Genomic DNA, 20,660 nt, shown 5'->3' with positions numbered 1-20,660 from the left:
TTTTTTTGTTGTTTTGTTTTTTTGTTTGCTTGTATTTAGAATCTTTCAAGTGTTCAACATTGTGTAACATAGTTTGCTAAATTACTTGACGCCGTTTTGTAGCAATTACTTAATAAAATTGTTGCTGTCTATCAACAAATTTTGTTGTATATATTTAATACATACATATATATTTATGTAAATATATATATACTCAATGTTCATGCCTAAAATTTGCAACTATTTCTTCGTATTCGAATTTTAGTTTTTCTGCACGAGTTTTTCCTTTTTTGTTTTGTTTTTTCCATTCACTAATCGCATTTTAAATAATTAATTACAACAACACTTATTTTTGGAATTACTTTTGTTTCATATATGTTTTTTGTTTTGCTTCCATGTCGCTTAAACTAACGCCTAGATTCTTTCATTGTTTATATTATTATTATTATTATGATTATTGTTAGTATTATTTTCGTTTCTTTTTTGTTTATACAATGCTTATTAAACTTGGCTACGCTTTGTTTTTTGTTATATTCTTCATGCTATTTTGCTTTTGCTGGCGAAATGTATTATTATTATTATTATTATTTCATTTATCATTTTATTCATTTTGTTACTTATTAGTTTAACTTGTTTTGTTTTGGGTGTGAGTTTAGCTTTCGTTTTATACTCGTATTTCTTACTTCTTTGTTTTATTTGGCAATGACGTACTGATTTTGTTGTTATCTCTTCTTATTTAGTTTTCTTGTTAATATTTGTCTTCTTCTTCTGTTTGTTTGTTGTTGTTGTTAAAAATTAATTGTATTACTGCATATAATTTATGTGTATATTTATTTAGATGTATAGTTTATGTATATATTTATATAAAGTAAATAGATTACGTAATTGCAACATTCGCTTTCAATCCTGTCCATCTTCTATTCTTCTCTCTTATCCTTTACTTTCTCTCTCTCTCTCTCGCTCACACGTTGTTTATGGACTCGTCAACGGTCGCTCTCTCTCTTTCTATCAAACGGATTGTTTTTGATCTGTTAACATTTTGTTTACGAGTTGCATTTTTCGATCTCGATTCGATTTCGATTACAATTACAATATCGATTTCAACTTCGATATTACCTTCGTTTCTCTCTTGTGTTTCTTTTTGTTTTGTTTTTCTTTAACAAATTAAAGTGTTACTCTTCATATTCGGTTTTGATTTTACAATTTCAATTCACTTTTTGAAATTAAGGAAGTGCTTAACAAATATCATCATTAATTAAAATTATATTAATTACAAAAAAAAAGCATTTCAGTTTTAAAATTGAATAACAATTTTTGTGAACATTGTGTTTAAAAAATACAATACAATACAAGTACAAAAAAAAAGCATTAAATGAAATAAAAACGAACGTGTGTCGTAGCAAATGTTTGTTCATGTTTAAAATGCATTTGCAACAAACAAATATACAAAACATACATTTAACTAATACGATTAGTAAAATGGGTCAGGGAAGGGGAAGGGGAATTGGTGTTATGGATATGGAGGGGGCTTTAAAGTACACATACATAATTCAGTAAGTAAAAGTTAGTAAATAAGTGATTAGGGCCAAAGTCCGAGTATACACATATAGCGAAAAATAAGGGATTCCCATTGCCCACTTCCAGTTTCCGTTCCAGTTCCAGTTCCAGTTCGAATTCCAGTTCCACATCCACATCATGGCTGAGTCGTGGACACGTCGTATTTACAATGGATGACCGAACCGAAGCCGAAGTGAGGAAGATTTCCTAAACGGGGAGTTGCACTTGTAATTGTAGTTGTGGCTGTAATTCGTCTCTGGATGTGCTGCGGTGTGGTTTGGTTTGCTGTGACCTGGGTGTGCATGCAATGCAGCACCCCATTATGACTCGTCGCGATTGTTGTGCACCCATTGGGCGGGCACCCATTGCGGCTCGCGTTCCAGCGAATTGATTTCGGCGAGCAGCTGATGATACGCCCGCTCCGTGTCGTTGTTGATGATGATCATGTCAAACAGATGTCCCCAACGAGCCTCCATGTCGCGTGCCGTCGCAATGATGTCCTTCAGCTCCTCCTCCTGATGTCCAGAATGAGAAGTGAGAGAGTTTTGATTAGTCACATATTAGCAAATTCATTCCTAATATCTTCCGGTGAAAATATCGAACCACTAAAGCAATTCCTAAGTAACATACCTTGAAAGGCTCGCCATTGCGCACCTTCTTTTGCCGCAGTTTATCGAGGCTGGGCGGCGCCACGAGCACCACGTAGGGCTTGAGGTCGGAGGCGCGCAGCAGCTTTAAGCTTTGCGGATGCAGATTCAGTACACAGATCTTGCCACTGGCAACAACCGTGCGTATGGCCTCCAGTGATGTGCCTGTAACATTTTGGGGAGTTAGTCAAGAGAAATGGCAGTTAATAAAGAGAGGGCGACATACCGTAGTAGGCTTTCTCGTATTCGCCGTGCTCGACAAAGCGACGTGCCAAGATGTCCGCTTCGAACGCCTGCCGCGTGATGAAATGATAATCCACACCGGGCACTTCACCCTCGCGCCTTGCTCGCGACGTGTCTGCAGAGAGATGGGAAGAAACATTAGCGATTAGTCTTGGTAACGAAATAACAGGAGAAGCGGGAAGAAGGCGGTAAGAAGCCAAAGCTCAACTATGGGTAATTGCTCTAGCAATGCGCCGGGATTTCAATTTGCGACCCTTTGGCTATTACCCTTGGCCTGAGCCGCCTTCAGCTTCTCCTGCAGCAGATAAAAGACTGCGAGCGAGGAGCAACAAATAAAATCAGTTCAATCGATGTAGCTCAGGGACATTATTGCACTTACGTGGCACTGCCGCCGAGAAGCGTTCGGAGTCGGCCATGAGACGTTGGCGCAGCTCGTGACGTCCGATGTTGGGCGGGCCGATGAGTACGATGGGACGTTTGTGTGTGGCACGCGGATAGTAGAGCGCCACCTCCTCGTACGTGAGAATTTCCTCGGGATCCGTTTCATCCGGTGCGGTGGTCGCATACAGTGGATAGCTAGCGAAAGTAAGAGACACAGGTATTATTATTGGGGAATGAGGTATAACGTCTGATTGCACTTACCCCGCCTCGGAGCTGGCCTTCTTCTTCTTCTTGCGCCCCTTGCGCGCACAGAGCAACGTGGCCCCCTTGCTGGCAGTGCCGTCTTTGCCGCGCGAACGCGCCAGGCCCGCCTCCTCGGCAATGGCCAGCTTCATGGTCTCGCGCTGATGCTGAAATGACTGACTAGGTATGAGGCCGGCCAGCGTTTGGTCCTCTTCGCCCTCGCGATACGCCTGCCACCAGTTGGGATCCTCGCGGGAAATCACATGCAGCACATCGCCCTTCTGGAAACTGATTCCCAGCTCCCGACACGGTATATACAGATCATCCTCCGGGTCGTAATCGAAGTGCGCCCGCACATGCAGCACAGCAGTATCCCGATGCGCCATGCCACCGCCGCCCACATGATGCATGCCCCCCAGGCCGCCCAGACCACCGCCGAGACCGCCTAGACCACCGCCTAGGCCGCCGCCGGGCGGTGGACCGCTGCCCGCTGGCACAATGAGAAACGTGAGAGTGCCCTGCATGGCGCCGAGCAGTGCACACACTTCGTTCACCGTCTTGCCGCGCAACTCCTGGCCATTGACCTCGAGGATCTCGTCGCCCTCGTGCAACAGACCGGACTTCTCGGCGGCACCGCCGCGCACAATGCGACCGATGACCACAGCCTCGCCCTCGTTGCGCACCGTGGCGCCCAAGGGTTCGGTGGACTTCTCAATCTGTATGATCCGTATGTTGTCGTTCTGATCGTTCAGCGTGCCAAAGCAACCGCTCATGCCCGGCGGCGACTCACCGCGTGCAACAGCCACAGCTGCCACTGGCAGGGGCATGGCACCGCGCTGTGCCACCGACTGTGGCGGCACCACGGGCGGCAAGACCGCAACCATGCTGCGGCCGCTGTTCGCCGAGGACTTTGTGCCCGCCACCGGACTGCTGTGACCGCTCAGACCCGCCATCGTTGTCGGTGTTTGCGATGGCGTTGGCGTCACGCCCGCATGGGACGATGATGTGGGCGATGGCGATGCATCCGTGTGACTGGCAATGCGATCGTGGGCCAACAGCAGACCCTCCATCTCATGGCTGGTCAGCAGATTGCCCAGTTCAATGGCGGCCGCCGTATTCGATTGCGTCAGCAGCTCCACAATCTCCTTTTGCAAACCCAACGCGCTCACATGCAACGGTCCTGCGATGCGCGGTCTGCGTCGCTGCAGCACCGCACTGCGGGCGGCCAGAACGTGCGCCACACTGGCGCTGGCCAGGACGCTGTGCGCCGCAGAGACGCGACCCGCCAGCGTGCTTAGTCCGCTCTTGGCCAGCTGGCCCTGCAGTCGGGTCAGCGCCGCAATGAGCTCGCCGTAGCCTGCAAGGTAAAGGGAGTGGAAAAGAAGAGGTTAGCTCAAATGTATCACTGGGGTCTTGGCTTGTTGCTATGCTATAGTAATGTTCCTAACTCGTGAAGAGCATGCTAGGGTGACACTTGGAACAGGACTGTGAAAAAGACCTACTTTGTGAAGCAGTCTCATCCGAAAAGAGGGAGTTTTCCGGAATAGGCTGCGAAGAAGTGACCTCAAAGAATAACCTAACATACTTCTTAAAGCAGTCTCGTCCTATAAGAGAGATTTTTCTAGAATAGACTGCGAAAAAATGATCTCAGGGAATAACCTAACACACTTCCTGAAACAGTCTCACCCGATAACATGGATTTTTCAATACAATGACTAACACGTTAAAAGGAATGCTTAGAATAAGTTAACTCCTGAGTTTACTGCGATCTCTGTCTTAGGACTGGCAATTTTCCTCAACTCTTAAACGTTTTAGTTTAGGCTCCCTGATATTTCATCTCAGTTATAATTACTGGAACCAGGGAGTAGCTAGATATGGGAATATTCCGTACAACAAAAGCAAGCTCGTCTAGACAGCTTTTATTAAAAAATTGAGAATTAAACTCGGGAATTCCACTGAGATCTCAGAACTATTCAACTGAACTACCTTGAACATACAAGATCCGGAAATCTATCCTGCAGCTCTCGGAAGTTTCGCTTAGGTTGCAAAGAAGTCTGCGATTCTCGAAAGTTCCCCTGAGATCATTCAGACTATCAAACCTATTTCAGATCCCTTTTCGATAATATTATATTGTTCTAATTTTGACCTGCGCAATCTGCAACGTCTCTTCCATCATCCAAGTCTTTGCTACTTACCATCGATGTGCTCCGCTGGCGTCAGGTCTTCGTCGGGCAGATATGCCTCGTTCTCAACTCCAATGGCGATTGTTGCGGCTGTTGCGCTGTTCGTTTGTTGCTGGGCCAACGCTTTGCCCACAGTGGGCGTGGCCGTGGCAGTGTCCTGCAAAGCCTTGAGCTTGCGAGAGCCACGCAAACTGTTGCGCAGAAACTCATTCTGCTGAGCGATGCGTTCCTCCTCCTCGCGTCGACGACGCAGTTGCTCCTGCAAATACGCAAATACGTGGCATGAAGAATTAGTTCAGCATAATCATAAATAAATAGTTGCGGAAGGGAAGCGAGCAAGGTTCAGTGAATGGAACATGCGAGTCTCGTTGTTATCGCTGTTAATATTGTTGGTCGCACTTAATCCGCATTCGCGGCAATTGTGCTAATTTAATTAGCGGCTTTCTGTGGCACGCAGACCGCGCGTCAGTGGCAAGTGGATAACCCTACAACTACACCCAACGACCAATACCCCGCAGTTCAAGCTGCCACAAGCTGTTGCAGCTGTGGCACGAATGCAAAAAAACAAATCCAGAACAAAGAGCGAAACAGTTAGAGTGAGTCCGAAACAGAGAGAGTGAGAGAGAGCGATAGAAAGAGAGTAAAAGGCTTAGGCGTAGTGCCGCTGTGTCGCTTCTGTGGCATGCAACAAATCCCTGTAGCAGCAGCAACAATGAACAAAACGCATCAAGTGACGTGCTAATGAACATTCCACAGCGAGCTGCAGCAAGCGAGGCGAGGCGAGGCGAGCAGAGGAGAGGGGGAAGCAACTGTGAAGCCGCACATGTGCTTTGAGCTGTGCTTGGATTAGGTCAGTGGGTGGCAAACAGTCGTCGGCCAGCGCTTGTCAAACTGTCAACGCACTTGTAAGCGACGCGCAGAGCGCTCGTCAAACTGTTTTGCAAAGCTGTCAGCCTCAACAAAAGCAATCGATAGGCATTATTTTTGCCTGATCAATCGCAGTTGTTCGATTTGCAAGTGAAATGATAAATGGCACATAAAAATACACACATTAATTAGGTAAATGAAATGATAATAAATACTTATATTATTCTATGAAAAAAATATACTTTTGATCTTTCTAGCGTACACTTTTTATGAAGATTGTAAAATAGTTCAAATTGATCTTGTATAATCTGTTGTGTTGTATTATAATCTCAACAAGATCTTTCATCAAGTAAGATTTGATTCGGTTGCGATTTGCCTGCGATTCGGTTGCGATTCGGTTGCGATTCGCATGCGATTCGCATGCGAGGAAATGTCTGAAAACACAACTTATGTTATATTTTTTAAATATTTGAATATAATAATTGAAGCATTATTAAATAACTAAGGTTTGAACTTTTTTTCAAAAATCATTTAAATAATAATGCGAATAAATCGCAGGCGAATCGCGAGCGAATAAATCGCCCCGCGATTAACGTTATGTTATATTTTTAAACGATTTGAATATAATAATTGAATCGAATCGCAACCGAATCGCAAGCGAATCGCAACCGAATCGCAACCGAATCGCAGGCGAATCGCAACCGAATCGCAACCGAATCGCAAGCGAATCGCAACCGAATCGCAAGCGAATCGCAACCGAATCGCAAGCGAATCGCAACCGAATCGCAAGCGAATCGCAACCGAATCGCAACCGAATCGCAGGCGAATCGCAACCGAATCGCAAGCGAATCGCAGGCGAATCGCAGGCGAATCGCAAGCGAATCGCAGGCGAATCGCAACCGAATCGCAACCGAATCGCAAGCGAATCGCAGGCGAATCGCGGGGCGAGAAAACACAACTTATGTTATATTTTTTAAATATTTGAATATAATAATTGAAGCATTATTAAATAACTAAGGTTTGAACTTTTTTTCAAAAATCGCAACCGAATCGCAGGCGAATCGCAAGCGAATCGCAGGCGAATCACAGGCGAATCGCAACCGAATCGCATGCGAATCGCAACCGAATCGCAGGCGAATCGCAACCGAATCGCAGGCGAATCGCAACCGAATCGCAAGCGAATCGCAGGCGAATCGGAGGCGAATCGCAACCGAATCGCATGCGAATCGCAACCGAATCGCAGGCGAATCGCAACCGAATCGCGGGGCGAGAAAATGTCTGAAAACACAACTTATGTTATATTTTTTAAATATTTGAATATAATTATTGAAGTATTATTAAATAACTAAGGTTTGAACTTTTTTTCAAAAATCGCAACCGAATCGCAGGCGAATCGCAACCGAATCGCAAGCGAATCGCAACCGAATCGCAGGCGAATCGCAACCGAATCGCAACCGAATCGCGGGGCGAGAAAATGTCTGAAAACACAAGCATTATTAAATAACTAAGGTTTGAACTTTTTTTCAAAAATCATTTAAATAATAATGCGAATAAATCGCAGGCGAATCGCGAGCGAATAAATTGCCCCGCGATTAATGTTATGTTATATTTTTAAAATATTTGAATATAATAATTGAAGTATTGAATCGCATGCGAATCGCAGTCGAATCGCAACCGAATCGCAGGCGAATCGCAACCGAATCGCAAGCGAATCGCAGGCGAATCGCAACCGAATCGCTTGCGAATCGCAAGCGAATGGCGGGGCGAGAAAATATCTGAAAACACAACTTATGTTATATTTTTTAAATATTTGAATATAATAATTGAAGCATTATTAAATAACTATGGTTTGAGGTCCCATGCGAATCGCAGGCGAATCGCAACCGAATCGCAGGCGAATCGCAGGCGAATCGCAACCGAATCGCAACCGAATCGCAGGCGAATCGCAAGCGAATCGCAGGCAAATCGCAACCGAATCGCAGGCGAATCGCAAGCGAATCGCATGCGAATCGCAACCGAATCGCAGGCGAATCGCAACCGAATCGCAACCGAATCGCGGGGCGAGAAAATGTCTGAAAACACAAGCATTATTAAATAACTAAGGTTTGAACTTTTTTTCAAAAATCATTTAAATAATAATGCGAATAAATCGCAGGCGAATCGCGAGCGAATAAATTGCCCCGCGATTAATGTTATGTTATATTTTTAAAATATTTGAATATAATAATTGAAGTATTGAATCGCATGCGAATCGCAGTCGAATCGCAACCGAATCGCAGGCGAATCGCAACCGAATCGCAAGCGAATCGCAGGCGAATCGCAACCGAATCGCAGGCGAATCGCAGGCGAATCGCAACCGAATCGCAACCGAATCGCAGGCGAATCGCAAGCGAATCGCAGGCAAATCGCAACCGAATCGCAGGCGAATCGCAAGCGAATCGCAGGCGAATCGCAACCGAATCGCAGGCGAATCGCAACCGAATCGCAACCGAATCGCAGGCGAATCGCAGGCGAATCGCAACCGAATCGCAACCGAATCGCAGGCGAATCGCAAGCGAATCGCAGGCGAATCGCAACCGAATCGCAACCGAATCGCAGGCGAATCGCAACCGAATCGCAAGCGAATCGATACCGAATCATTTTACTTTCAACTTATTTGAAATAAAACAAAATATTTCAATTGAGTTTCTTCTAATTAAATTAGAGTACTAAAATAAAATGCAAAATAATAATTAAATCGATTACTTAGTGTCTATATTCTGAGTTCGTCTTAGTGAGTTTTCACTGTGCAAGCTAAAATAATGCCAGGTCATTTATTAGTGGTATGGCATAATTAAGTGCCCGGTATCAAGTTGATATATGTATGTATGTTATGTATAAAGCAACTTTGGTGAATGGATTAAGCGCCAGTTGTTTTATTATTTTGCGGTATTTTTTCTTCTTCTTCTTCTTCTTCTTCTTGTTCTGCGCTCAACTTGCGGCGTGTCAAAGTTGCCAATTTTCGGTTCCGCTTTTGGCCACTTGACCGAGAGTGAGAACGAGTAAGAGAGAGAGAGAGAGAAAGGGAGGCAAAGCTAGAGTGCTGATGAGACCTTTTCGCCCTGCTTCAAATTTCTCACACTTTGTTTTGTTGCCATCACTTTTGTTGTTGTTGTTGTTGTTGGTGGTATTTTTGGGATGCGGAAGAAGCAGCAGACAACAACAAGAAGCGAAAAAAAAGAACTTAATTGAATAACAACAACAAAGAACAAGGCAAAACGAAGGCGCTGAAAATTCCACAAAAGAAACAAAAAAATTGCTAAACTTGCATAAGAGCAGAAGACGACGAAGAAGAAGAAGCAGCAGCAGCAACATCAGCAGAAATTATGCAGACAGACCCAAGGGGCGAGGGAGGGGACAGAAGTTTCCCCCTCTGTGCCGCTCTTCAGACGCGACTGCAAACGTGTGTAGAAGAAGAAAAAACGTAAATGCGATGTGAACCAAATAAAAGTCGAAGTTAAGAGAACAAAACAATACCCGTAATAAATACAAGACAAAAGATGAGACAAGTGGAGGGGCACAGAACACAAGAAGGGGAAGAGACTGTGAAATAGCCATGCGATGGCATTGAAGTGGCATTCTTTAAGAGCTAAGAGGTAGAAATATTGTAGTAATCGTAATATTAATAATAATAATTTCTAAAAATAAAAAAAAGCTCGCTCTCGCTCAAAAAGCGTCGAATGGAAGTCGAGCAGAGCTTTAGGTTGAAGTCATAATAATAATAAATTATAAATAATGAATACTAAATAATATGGAATAAATAACAAAAAAATATATATTGTTAATACGTAATAAAATATAAATAAGAAAACATAAATAATCATTAAAAGGTAATCAATTATAATATAATAATATACATATAAAGAAATTAAAAATTACTCTCGCTCAAACAGCGTCGAATAGAATAAATCTTTCCCCCTCAAACAGCATCGAATAGAATACGATCACAGGTAGAAGTGTAACGAGTCATAATAATATTAAATTATAAAAATTAAAAAAATAATAAGTACTAAATGATAAACAATGCATAAAAAATAGTACATACTTAATAACAAGAACTAAATAAAAAAAAATAAATGATAAAAAATACATACTAAATAATAAATAATCAGTAATAAGTAATAATATAATAAGTGTATTTTAAAAAAATGATAATACAATTAAAATGGCTCAAATAATAAAAGATAAATAATAATCATTATTAAATAATAACTAACAAATATAATCATAATTTTAATAAAAAGTATATTTAAGAGATATATTAAAAATCTTTCCCCCTCAAACAGCATGGAATAGAATACGAGATGCCTCACGCCTCCACATCGATCGCATGGCATTAACCAACACTGGCTGTCAGTGCTGCTCCGTTACAAGTCGCCTCTCTCTCTCTCTCTCTCTCTGTCGCTCTTTCTCTCACAACTACCCTGTCAATGTCACTCTTTTGATCCCCCGCTATAGATCAAGCGTAAAGCCCACTCGACTCGCCGAGCACATCAATCACCACAGCAACAACAACAACAACAACAACCACAACAATTTAAGCAACACCAATAACATTTACTGAAATTAACATTAGTTGTTGTTCGCAGGTATAAACCATGACATCATCAACAGCGCCTTCTTGTTCGTCGCACATCGTAAAATAAATATTGAAAAAGCAAAAATAACAACAACGAACAAAAAAAAAAATACAATTTTATTAACTTTGCCTTATTGTTATTGCGTACTGTAGTATCGCTCAGTGAGGCATAGCAAAGTTTACAACAAAGTTGGCGACATTTGCAAAACTCATTTACAAAGCACCAAAAACTTTGCAAACGAATCGCAAATGAAGTCGCCATAAAACAAAAAAAAATAGAGTTGAAGAATTCATTTAATTGCAAACAACTAATTAAAACTAATGAAATTGAAACTTTACATTTTCCAGCAACAAACGCAAATTTGCTTTCGACATTTAAATACACTTTTAGCTCATTTAAAAGGCACGTATTATAAAATATGATAACTATTCGGAAAGACAAGGAATTGAATAAATTGAATCGCATTTTGTATTTCCCCTAAATATCTTTTATATGTAAATAGTTAACTTGAAAAATTTCATTTAATAAATTATACATTCTTTTATAGATCTGCCTTATTTCCATTTGAGTAATATTCTATTTTATATTATATTACATACTACAAAAAGAATTTAATATTTCTCGAAAAAATACTTTTAATTTTTAGAAGACTGGAAAAGCTAAACAAATATTTAATTTATAAAAGAGGAAATGAAAATAGTTGATTTATGTTAGAACATAAAATTGTCAATTTCCCAAAAGAACAACACTAAAACTTAAAAGTGAAAATCAGTCATTCAAAATGTTGCAACTTTAATACTACAATGATCGGTTATCGATAACAATATCTTTTGTAATACTATAACAAAAAAATAAATTAAGCTTTTCTCAAAAGTATTCTAAAAAACTCTTAAGAAATCTTGCAACGATAAAACTGCACTTATCGTTTATCGATAACCATGTTCTATAATAAAAAGTTTTATAATAAAAAGTATAATATAATATATGAAAACAAAAAAAAAAGATTAAATTTTTCTCAAAAAGTATTCTAAAGAAACTGTAACTTTTTTCGTGGAACGTAAAAATGGAAATGTTTGCAACGATAACAACACAGACCGTAGACTATCGTCTATCGATAACAAGTGTGTGTGTGTTTGTTAATCAACAACTTTTTCTCTATCGCTGGCACATTTATTATGCCAGCCAGTTGTTGTTTCTGCTGCTGTTGCTGGTTCTAAGGTTGTTGTTGCTGATGTTGTTGCTGTTGTTGTTACTGTAAGCAGCGACAGCCAGTTAGCCTACTTTGTTGTTAACTGGTTAGCATACTGGTAGTCAACGAATAGGTAAGTAGATAAAAGCCAGTTTGCGATAGCCAAACCCTGAAGGTTGTCAACGGGAGCAACACGTTGTGGTTGCTGCTGTTGTTATTCTTGTTGTTGATGTTGTTGTTGCTGCAACACTTGCCTGTTGTTGTCGCAAACGCATCGAGGAACTTTGAATTTGTGTGCCACGACGCAGCGAAGAGCCATTTCTCTGTGGCGTTGCTGTCGTTGAAGATGCTGCACGTTGTTGGTGTTGTTGTTGTTGTTGCAATTGCTCGATGGTTGCTGCTGCTCCATTGCCGTTCATATCACAATATTTGTTGTAGCTATTGCTGTTGTTGTTGTTGTTCAAATTGGCGCTCAGTTTATCATTCTCCTTCTCGAGCAGCAATTGCTGCACTTTGCTGTTGTTGTTGTTGTTGCTGTTGCTGTTGCTCATGTTGTTGATGTTGCTGTTGTTGTTGCAGAGCACTGGCAACCGGCTGGGCGTTGTTGTTGCTTCTGTGGCTGCGGCATCAGCTGCAACATTTGTGGTCTCCAATGTTATGTGCAGCGTCGATAGCACCATGTTATCGTTATCGTAATCGTTGATCTCGTTATCTTTATCGTTATCGCTATCGCTATCGATATTTTTCACTTTTTGTTTTACGACTCTTTTTACTACACTGTTCACTTCACATTGTTGCGACTGCTTGAAAAAATATTTCAAGTTGATTTTTTCGATTATGTTTCTTCGCATTGACCTCACTTTGCCACGCCCCGCAAAAGCCCCCTCGAAACTTTCCCAACTATGCAAATAGCCGCCCCAAATACAAGTCTTCTTCTTCTTCAACCATTGACAGCTGCAACGCATAAATTTGAATATGAACAAACTTTTTTTTTCGGGTTTTGTGGCTCAAAATGAAATGCAACTTAATGCGCATTTAAATGCAGCAACTGTTGCTGTTGTTGTTGTTACTGTTGTTGCTGCTATTGTAATTGCAGTTGCGAGTGGCAACCACAACAACAACAACAACAACAACAATGCAGTTCAATTCGAAAGCGAAAGCTGCAATTGTTCTTTTCTTCAACAGCAACATCAACATCAACAGCAATCTGAGCAGCAACAGCAGCCACATTTCCACTCGACAAAACACTCGCAGCTTTTCACTTTGTTTTCGTTTTTTTTTTTTTTTTTTTTTTTTTTTATGCATTTCATTTTACATAATTGTTATTTACGTGTGTTGCATTGCAAACTGAGTCTTTTTTTTTATACTTTTCGTTAACGTTTACATTTTTAGTTGTTTTCTTTTGTTAAGTGTTTTTTTTTTTTTCTTTATTATACGTATTGTTTATTTACGTCGCATTATTTTTTTTATATTTCTTATTTATTTTTATCATAAAATTTATTTATAATTATTTTTTTTTTATATTTCTCATTTTTTTATTACATTGTTTATTCAATTCGCAAAAAGTATTCTAAAAAACTGTTAAGAATGTTACTAATTGTAGAATTCTTTAATCGTCAAATGTAAAAATCTAAATATTTGCAATGATCAAACTGCAATTATCGTTTATCGATAACAATATTCTATTATAGTATAATAAAGGAAAGGAAGTTATATTTTTCTCAAAAATTAAAATAAATTAAAAAAGCTGTTAAGAATGTTATTAACTGTAGAATTCTTTTTTCGTGGAATATAATGTTGATTTTATTTTTTTTTTTTTTTTCGTTAACATTTTTAGTTGTTTACTTTTGTCAATTGATTTTATTTGTCATATTCCTTATTCTTTTTTGTATGAGATTGTTTATTTTATTCGCTTTATATTTTTTTTATTATTATATGTTGGTATTCTTTTTTTATCATATTGTTTATTTACTACGTTTTAATTCGCTTTATTTTATTAATATTTCTTATTCTTTTTTTTTATCATATTGTTTATTTATTTTGCATTATTTCTTCGCAGTTGTTTTGTCTGTTGTTGTGTTTATTGAATGCGAATTGCGAATTGCAAATTGTGAGTCAGCCACGAAATTCCTTTCGACTTTTTGTTGCTTTGATTGCTGTTGTGCATAATTTTGCTGCTGCTGTTGTTGTTGCTGTTGATGTTGCTGTTGCTACTCTTCAGCAATTGTTGCTGCTGAAACAAAAGTTTGTGTTCTATGCTGCTGCTGCTGTTGCTGTTGCATAAGTTGTTCATAAACAATAAGTTTGGTTGTTGTTAGCTGACAACAGTGGGCCACGCCCACAGCGCCCACAATGTAAATTTGTTGCAGTTGTGATTTATTTTGCGACGTGCTTTCAGCGCAAATGTGGACACGCCTTAATTTCTACCAAAACTGTATTCACTTCCCCGAAAAAAAAACAGAAAAAGAAACGAAAACAAATTGCACAAAAAAAAAATACAAAACAGTTGGTTCTCAAACTGTAGCTAGCTTATACAATGCAATGGATGTAAAACTGTGATTGGGCGGCTGTTTTGCAGGGTTACGAGGCGTGGCAAGAACGCACTTTAAACTCGCTTTAAATAATGCAAATCACACACACACACACACGCACAACAACAAAAAAAGTGTAAATAAATAAATTAAATTCATTTTTAAGTATTTTCGTGAAATGCACAAAGTTTGTACAAAACATTTAAGCTTATCGCCTGCAACGCACACACACACACACACACACACACACACACGCCAACACACACATACAGTCACCGTGACACACGCACGTTTTGGGCCGCGACTAAAAATTGCGGCCGATCGCAGAACGCGTAGAAAAACAACTAAAAATGCCAGCTGAAAAATCATAACAAATGAGCGATAAACCGCTGTCTTGCTGTCTCTGTGTGCGTGTGTATGTGTGTAGACACCATCCCTCTCCCCTTTCACGGCGCCACCCGCTCGCTCTCTCTCTCTCTCTCGCCCATTCTACAACGTTCTCCCCCCCCTCTCCGTGCATTGCCATTCAAGTGCTCAGCGACAGCGACAACTGAGACTGAGTGTAAACTGAGCACGAGTGTGAAAGAGTATGTGTGTGTGTGTGTGTGTACAGGTGAGTGGTGTGTGTGTGTGTGTGCGAGTCGAGTGGGAAGTGTGTGTGTGTGTCTGTGTGTGTGTGAGCCAAGTTAGCGGCCGCTGTCGTTGCGAGACCAAAAAGCAACAACGACATCAACAATTGAAACAAGTAGAAAACCGAGTGGCCAAGTGTGACTGACTATGAAATACCCCTTATCAGAAACAAACTTTGTAAATATTTCTTGATAATTGATTTACAAAGAGCAGAAAATAAAACTTTGTACATACTTTATGATTATCGCTGTACAGCAAGAAAGTCTATTAATATTATTCTGCCACTTTTGTACACAGAGAAAAAAAATGTCGATTGAAAAGTAGATTGCAATTCTTGATTTAAGAATAAACTTTTTTTGGTTCAATTTTGTCATCATCGCATTTTAGCACGCTTTTCTGTATGCGTAGTTATGTTAAAGTCTTTCTAGACATTCTAGTCCAGACTTTTCAGTTTGATGTTGAATATTATAATTGTATAACTTTTGTCAAGAGAATGAATGCTTTTTGTCTAGACGTTTTGCAATATTATATTATACAAATTTGAAATGGGTGCTGAATACCCCTAATATAAGAATAAGGCTCCTTACCCAATTAATCTTGGCAAAATGGTAATGAATTTAATGTGAAAATGGAATAATATCGATTTATGATTATAATGAAGTTATTGTTTGCTTGCCATAAAATATTATACTAATTTTTAAGCAAATTTTGAATGCGTCTTGGCTTAAATGACGACTTTGAAAGAGTGGAAACTGACAAAAACGCATTTTATAATAGCTCCTTAAAAGCTTCTTGGGTTAAGTGAACATTTTAAACTAAAATGAAAAGTGGCAAACACGCATTTTATCGTACCTCTTGAAACATATGTAATTGTAAATGCAATAAGGCTTGATTACATTTAGCTTATTAATTTGTTGAGATCATATTAAAATGAATATGAAAACAAATATTCAATATAAATGCTATTAATACGACAGTTTCTCAGACAAAAAAAAAACGAAAAACTTAATATTGCTTTATATAGAAATAATCAAAAGGTATTTGAATGCAACTGTTGCTAATAATAATTGCAAATCTCGACTGTTGATGCAACTTTAAGCAGGTGAAAAAGTTGTGAATCCCCATTAACTGTTAGTTAATGGGTATTCAAATAAAATAACTCGCAAAGTCTAAAACAAAATGCGATGTGTGTGTGTGTGTGTGTGTGTGCACATTCACGTCTCTCCAGCAGCGAACGTTGGCAACCCGTTGACGTCGTCGTCGTCGTCGCCGTCACCGTCGCGTCGTCGCGTCGCATAAACAAACAGCAACAGCAATAGCACAAAAAAATTGTTTAACTAATTTGCGTAGTTGAAGCAACAACAAAAATGAAAAACAAAAAACAACAACAAAAATGCCGCAAAGCGAAAGACAAAACCTAGCTGAAAAGTAACATACGACCACAATGAATGAGAAGAGCAAAGACAACAACAATTGGCAAGAAGATAAAGAAGAAGAGGAAGAAGAAGCAAAGCAGAGAACAGCAAACAGCAACAACAAAGATCAACATCAGCAGCAGCGACAACCCTTAAAACACAGCTGAGCTGGACAAGAGCAAATAGATGCGACTAAAAAATACCTCGCAGCCAAATGCAGTGCAAATACTTGCATCAAGAGACCGAAAACAGTGGCGAGTGTTGACGACTGTTTGCTACCCTGTAATATAGAGATATGGTGTATAGTTTTGCAAGCACTTTACACTTCGTTAAATAGAAATCAGATTTAACTCAAGTTAACCATAAAATCAATAGAAACCATTTAAGAGTAAAGCTTATAAATTCTCGCTGTTCTCGCTGGCTTCACTCACTCTCTTTCCCCTTTCTTTTTACCCCCTTCTTCACACCTTCTTCATCGTACCTTCTTTTGTCTTCACTCGTGTTTTCTCTGCCAATGCAAGGCTTCAGTTTAGCCTCCTTCTTTCGCTCTCGCTCTCACTCTCTCTCTTTTCACTGTTGTTGTTGTTGTTGTTGTCTTTAAATGCTCATTAACGTCGCGCAGTTTGAGCTGCCCGCCACGCTTCAGTGACTGTGCAACTGTGTGCGCTTTTTTGTTTTGTTTTTAATTAATTAAGCATTTAGCGTTACTTTTCCCGTTGCTTTGTTTACGCTTTTTTCTCTCTCTCTCTCCCTCTCTCCGTCTTTGTCTTACCCTCTATCTTTGTTTCCCCCACGCAGACAATTCGATTAAAAGTTTGCATAATTAATCATTGCATTTAACAATTTCCTCCGCCATGAGTAATGCTTGCCGCCCCCCTCTCTCTCCCTCTCCCTCTCTCAGTACAAGCCACGCTCAACGCCCACGCACTTCAAATACCTGTTATTGTTATTATTACTGTTGTCTCCCCTTCTTTCATTCTTCCCCTCTTCCTGTCGCGCACATTTTCAAGTGCGGCGGCAGTATACAAAAAAAAATATATATATGTAAAAAGTTGTTGAATAAGTTTTATTCACGCTGCGCCTCTCTGATAAAACCCACCCCTCCCCATCCCCATCCCTATCTCTCTTCTCTTCCATTTCCCCCTCTTCTCTGTTTTCCCCTCCCTACACTGATTGTCTTTTTTTCGTTGTTGTTCTTCGCTTTGTGTGTGGTAAACTTTGTCATAGTTTTGCGTGCTGTCCACAGTTGGAGAGCCACTGCTCGCGTAAATGGTCAATGGCCCAGCGCGCCGAGAATCAGAACGAAACAGGAGGGAGGGGGAGAGAGAGAGTAGAGGGGTAACCGGAAGCGTTGCCATAGTCGCCGCCTTCATCAGTTGTCCATTGTCGCAGGGCAAACAAAAGGTGCTATCAAACTACTAGCAGCAAGAGGGGGAGGGGGAGGGAGGGGGAATCGGGTCGTGTGGCATGTGGCACGGTGTGCGGTGCGGCATGCGGCATGCGGAACTGCCTCGGCTACCTGCTGTGCATGCCAATGACTATTTCTACAGGGGGGCATGCACTTAACTCAACTCAACTCGACTCGACTCAACTCAACTGTGACCATGTTCAATGTTCAGAAATTGCAGCTCTGTCCGCAGTTTGACAGCCACTGCAGGTGTGCTTGCGGTTTGGGAGTGATTAACTGCTTATGTGCTCCATATGCAGTAAATATTTGGTTTTGCCAACGAGCGATAAACTACGCAAACAATCTGCTTTACAACTCGATTTCAATTTAAAGCATCTTTTCGTGAGTAACTTTAAAAATACTTATGAAACATACGTTGAAAAACCAAAAAAACAAATTCCATTTGAGAAATGCCAAATTCTCAAAATACAAATTACAAAATTCCATAATCTATCGAAATTCCTACTCAGTTCTTATCTAATTTCCAGTATTTTCAGTTAGTCGAGCTGTCGCGATTTTTTCCTCTTATTAATTAGAACTTGGTTCTTATGACAAATGTTCTTGAAATCAAGATGTTTTTTCTTATATTAAGATTTTTGGTACTAAGACCAAAATATTGATTTTGATGAACTTTTTTTTAGTGTATGTATATTCAACATGTGAAAAAACAACGAGAACATTCTATAAACTCCGATGATTAACAATGGAACTAATCATAGTAAACATTTGGTTTACTAATGAGGTAAATAGAACATTTGCTGGCATAAATCTAAACGATGAAATTGAACTCGAAAAGTCAGCTCTCAAATATTAATGTTTGATATATGAAAAGTATGCATAAAATGCTGTAATTCAAAGAATTACTTAAAAGTGAAAATCTGTACAATTTTACAATTACCTTAACAACACAGCACAGGGAAAGTCAATGAAAATAAAACCAAACTGAATAATAAAATGCTTAATAAGCTTAAGCTGAATAATAAAATGCTTATTAGATAAACATTTTCAGTCAGTCAAATTAAGATGCCAATATAATAAAATGAAATAGTAATAAATAAGAATGATGTGCGCTCTTCAAACTTGTATTTACTCGTATTTTTTCTTCATGTAACCTTAAATTCAACTTCTTTGCGAATGCGTTACGCTTTACAGTTTGGCACGCGCTTTACAGTTGTGCTGTCATACGCATAATGCAGAAAACTTTTCGTAGCCTAACCAACAGGCGCAGCGATTGTGAAAGGGGTCGAAGAATGAATAACGCTGAACGCTGTTGCGTTGCACTCACCTGATATTTCTTAATGCTGTCCAACTGCTCCAATGTGGGTTCCACAATTTGCGCAATTTGTTGCTGCTGTTGCAGTGGATGTTGTTGTTGCTGTTGTGGTTGCTGCTGTTGCTGCTGCAGTTGTCCGTTGCCGCCCGTTGGGGCACGACGATCGGGCAACTGAGGCGCGGGGGGCGCAATTGATGAGACGTCCGTCCTTCTCAATGCGCAGATGATCACGAGGCGGTGGCACAGGCTTTGAGTTGCCATTCAGCTGAGTGAGTGAGACAGCGATAGCGATAGCGAGTGAAAGAGAGAGAGGGAGAAATACATAGAACATAATTAGTTGAAGTCTTTTTTTTTATACTAAGCATGTTTGTTCCTTATGTGTGTGTGTGTATGTTATGCACATGTATTGGTATGCGTATGTATGTGTATGTGTGTGTGTGTGTGTTGCTGATGACTGTTGCTGCTGTTATTGTTGCTGCTGCTGCTGCTGCTGCTGTGGTTGTTGTGGTTGCTGTTGCTGGTTGCTGTTATCTTTCGTCGGCTGCTTTTCTTCGCTGCTCTTTTTTAATTAAGTTTCTCCCCCCACACACAGAGACAGAGCAACAGAAATACATTTAATACATACACGATACAAACATATAGACATATATATATATATATATCCTTGTCCATAAATAACACTGGACCTTGGCTGGTTGGTTGCTGATGGTAAGGTGGAAAGGTGAGAAAGAAGAGCGCCAACACAAATGCAATTACCCTTTGATTTGATTCATTCTTCATTCATTCATTCATTGCTTTGCATTGTCAATTTGTTGCCTGTTTGTTGTTGTTGTTCTTGTTGTTGCCCCCTTAACTATCTATCAGCCCCATGCACAAGTTGTTGTTGCAGTTGCTGTTGCTGCTTTTCAACCCCAGCAACGTTTTTTTTTTGTGTGTTGCTTTTGCAAAATTTATCGACAACGAATTCTTTATAAATTACTCGAGTGTTTTTCTTACTATTTCTTTTTTTTGTTTTGTTTTGTTTTGCACACACACACACATATACACAAAGAAAGAGAAAGAGACGGAGAGAGAGAGAGGGAAGAGGAGACAACAGACAGCTTATGGGCATATGGAAGCGACATCGTGTGGGCGGGCGAGAGGGCTGAGAGGGGGGCGTAGTGTTCTTGAAGGCAGCTTAGGATTATGTTGCTAACGAGGGCAACGTTGCAACGCAACAACGTCTCACGCTGGAAGGCATTCAACGGGTGGGGAGGATGGAGAGGGGAGGCAGTGGGGCGTGGGCGTGGAATTAGGCCAGCTACAGTTGCCAGCGTGCCAACAACACACCAACCCAACCCACTCCTCTCCTAAACCCTGAGACAAAAATATGGCCAGGAGAGAGAAATCAAATCAACTTTGTAGGCGAGGGGAGTGCCAAAAAAAAGCTGAAGAGAAAATGAAAGAAAAGCTCGTT

At 40.3% G+C, this 20,660-nt stretch overlaps 1 protein-coding gene across 1 annotated transcript in view; it reads right to left on the bottom strand.

The window, feature by feature from the left end:
* Positions 1-1,118: 1,118 nt before the first annotated feature.
* Positions 1,119-20,660, bottom strand: part of LOC133847702 (uncharacterized) — a 91,444-nt gene continuing 71,902 nt past the window's right edge. Inside the window, 8 exon segments of the mRNA XM_062282880.1 lie at positions 1,119-2,051; positions 2,167-2,348; positions 2,410-2,541; positions 2,806-3,002; positions 3,069-4,407; positions 5,246-5,492; positions 19,217-19,387; positions 19,389-19,469. Of these exon segments, the coding sequence (XP_062138864.1) occupies positions 1,857-2,051; positions 2,167-2,348; positions 2,410-2,541; positions 2,806-3,002; positions 3,069-4,407; positions 5,246-5,492; positions 19,217-19,387; positions 19,389-19,469 (2,544 nt within the window). The 3' untranslated portion in view covers positions 1,119-1,856.

The sequence above is a fragment of the Drosophila sulfurigaster genome, chromosome X, assembly GCF_023558435.1.
Source record: "Drosophila sulfurigaster albostrigata strain 15112-1811.04 chromosome X, ASM2355843v2, whole genome shotgun sequence".
In the NCBI taxonomy this organism is placed as follows: Eukaryota; Metazoa; Arthropoda; class Insecta; order Diptera; family Drosophilidae; genus Drosophila; species Drosophila sulfurigaster.
Note: the sequence above shows the minus strand (reverse complement) of the source record. Positions and strands in the feature narration are given on the sequence as shown.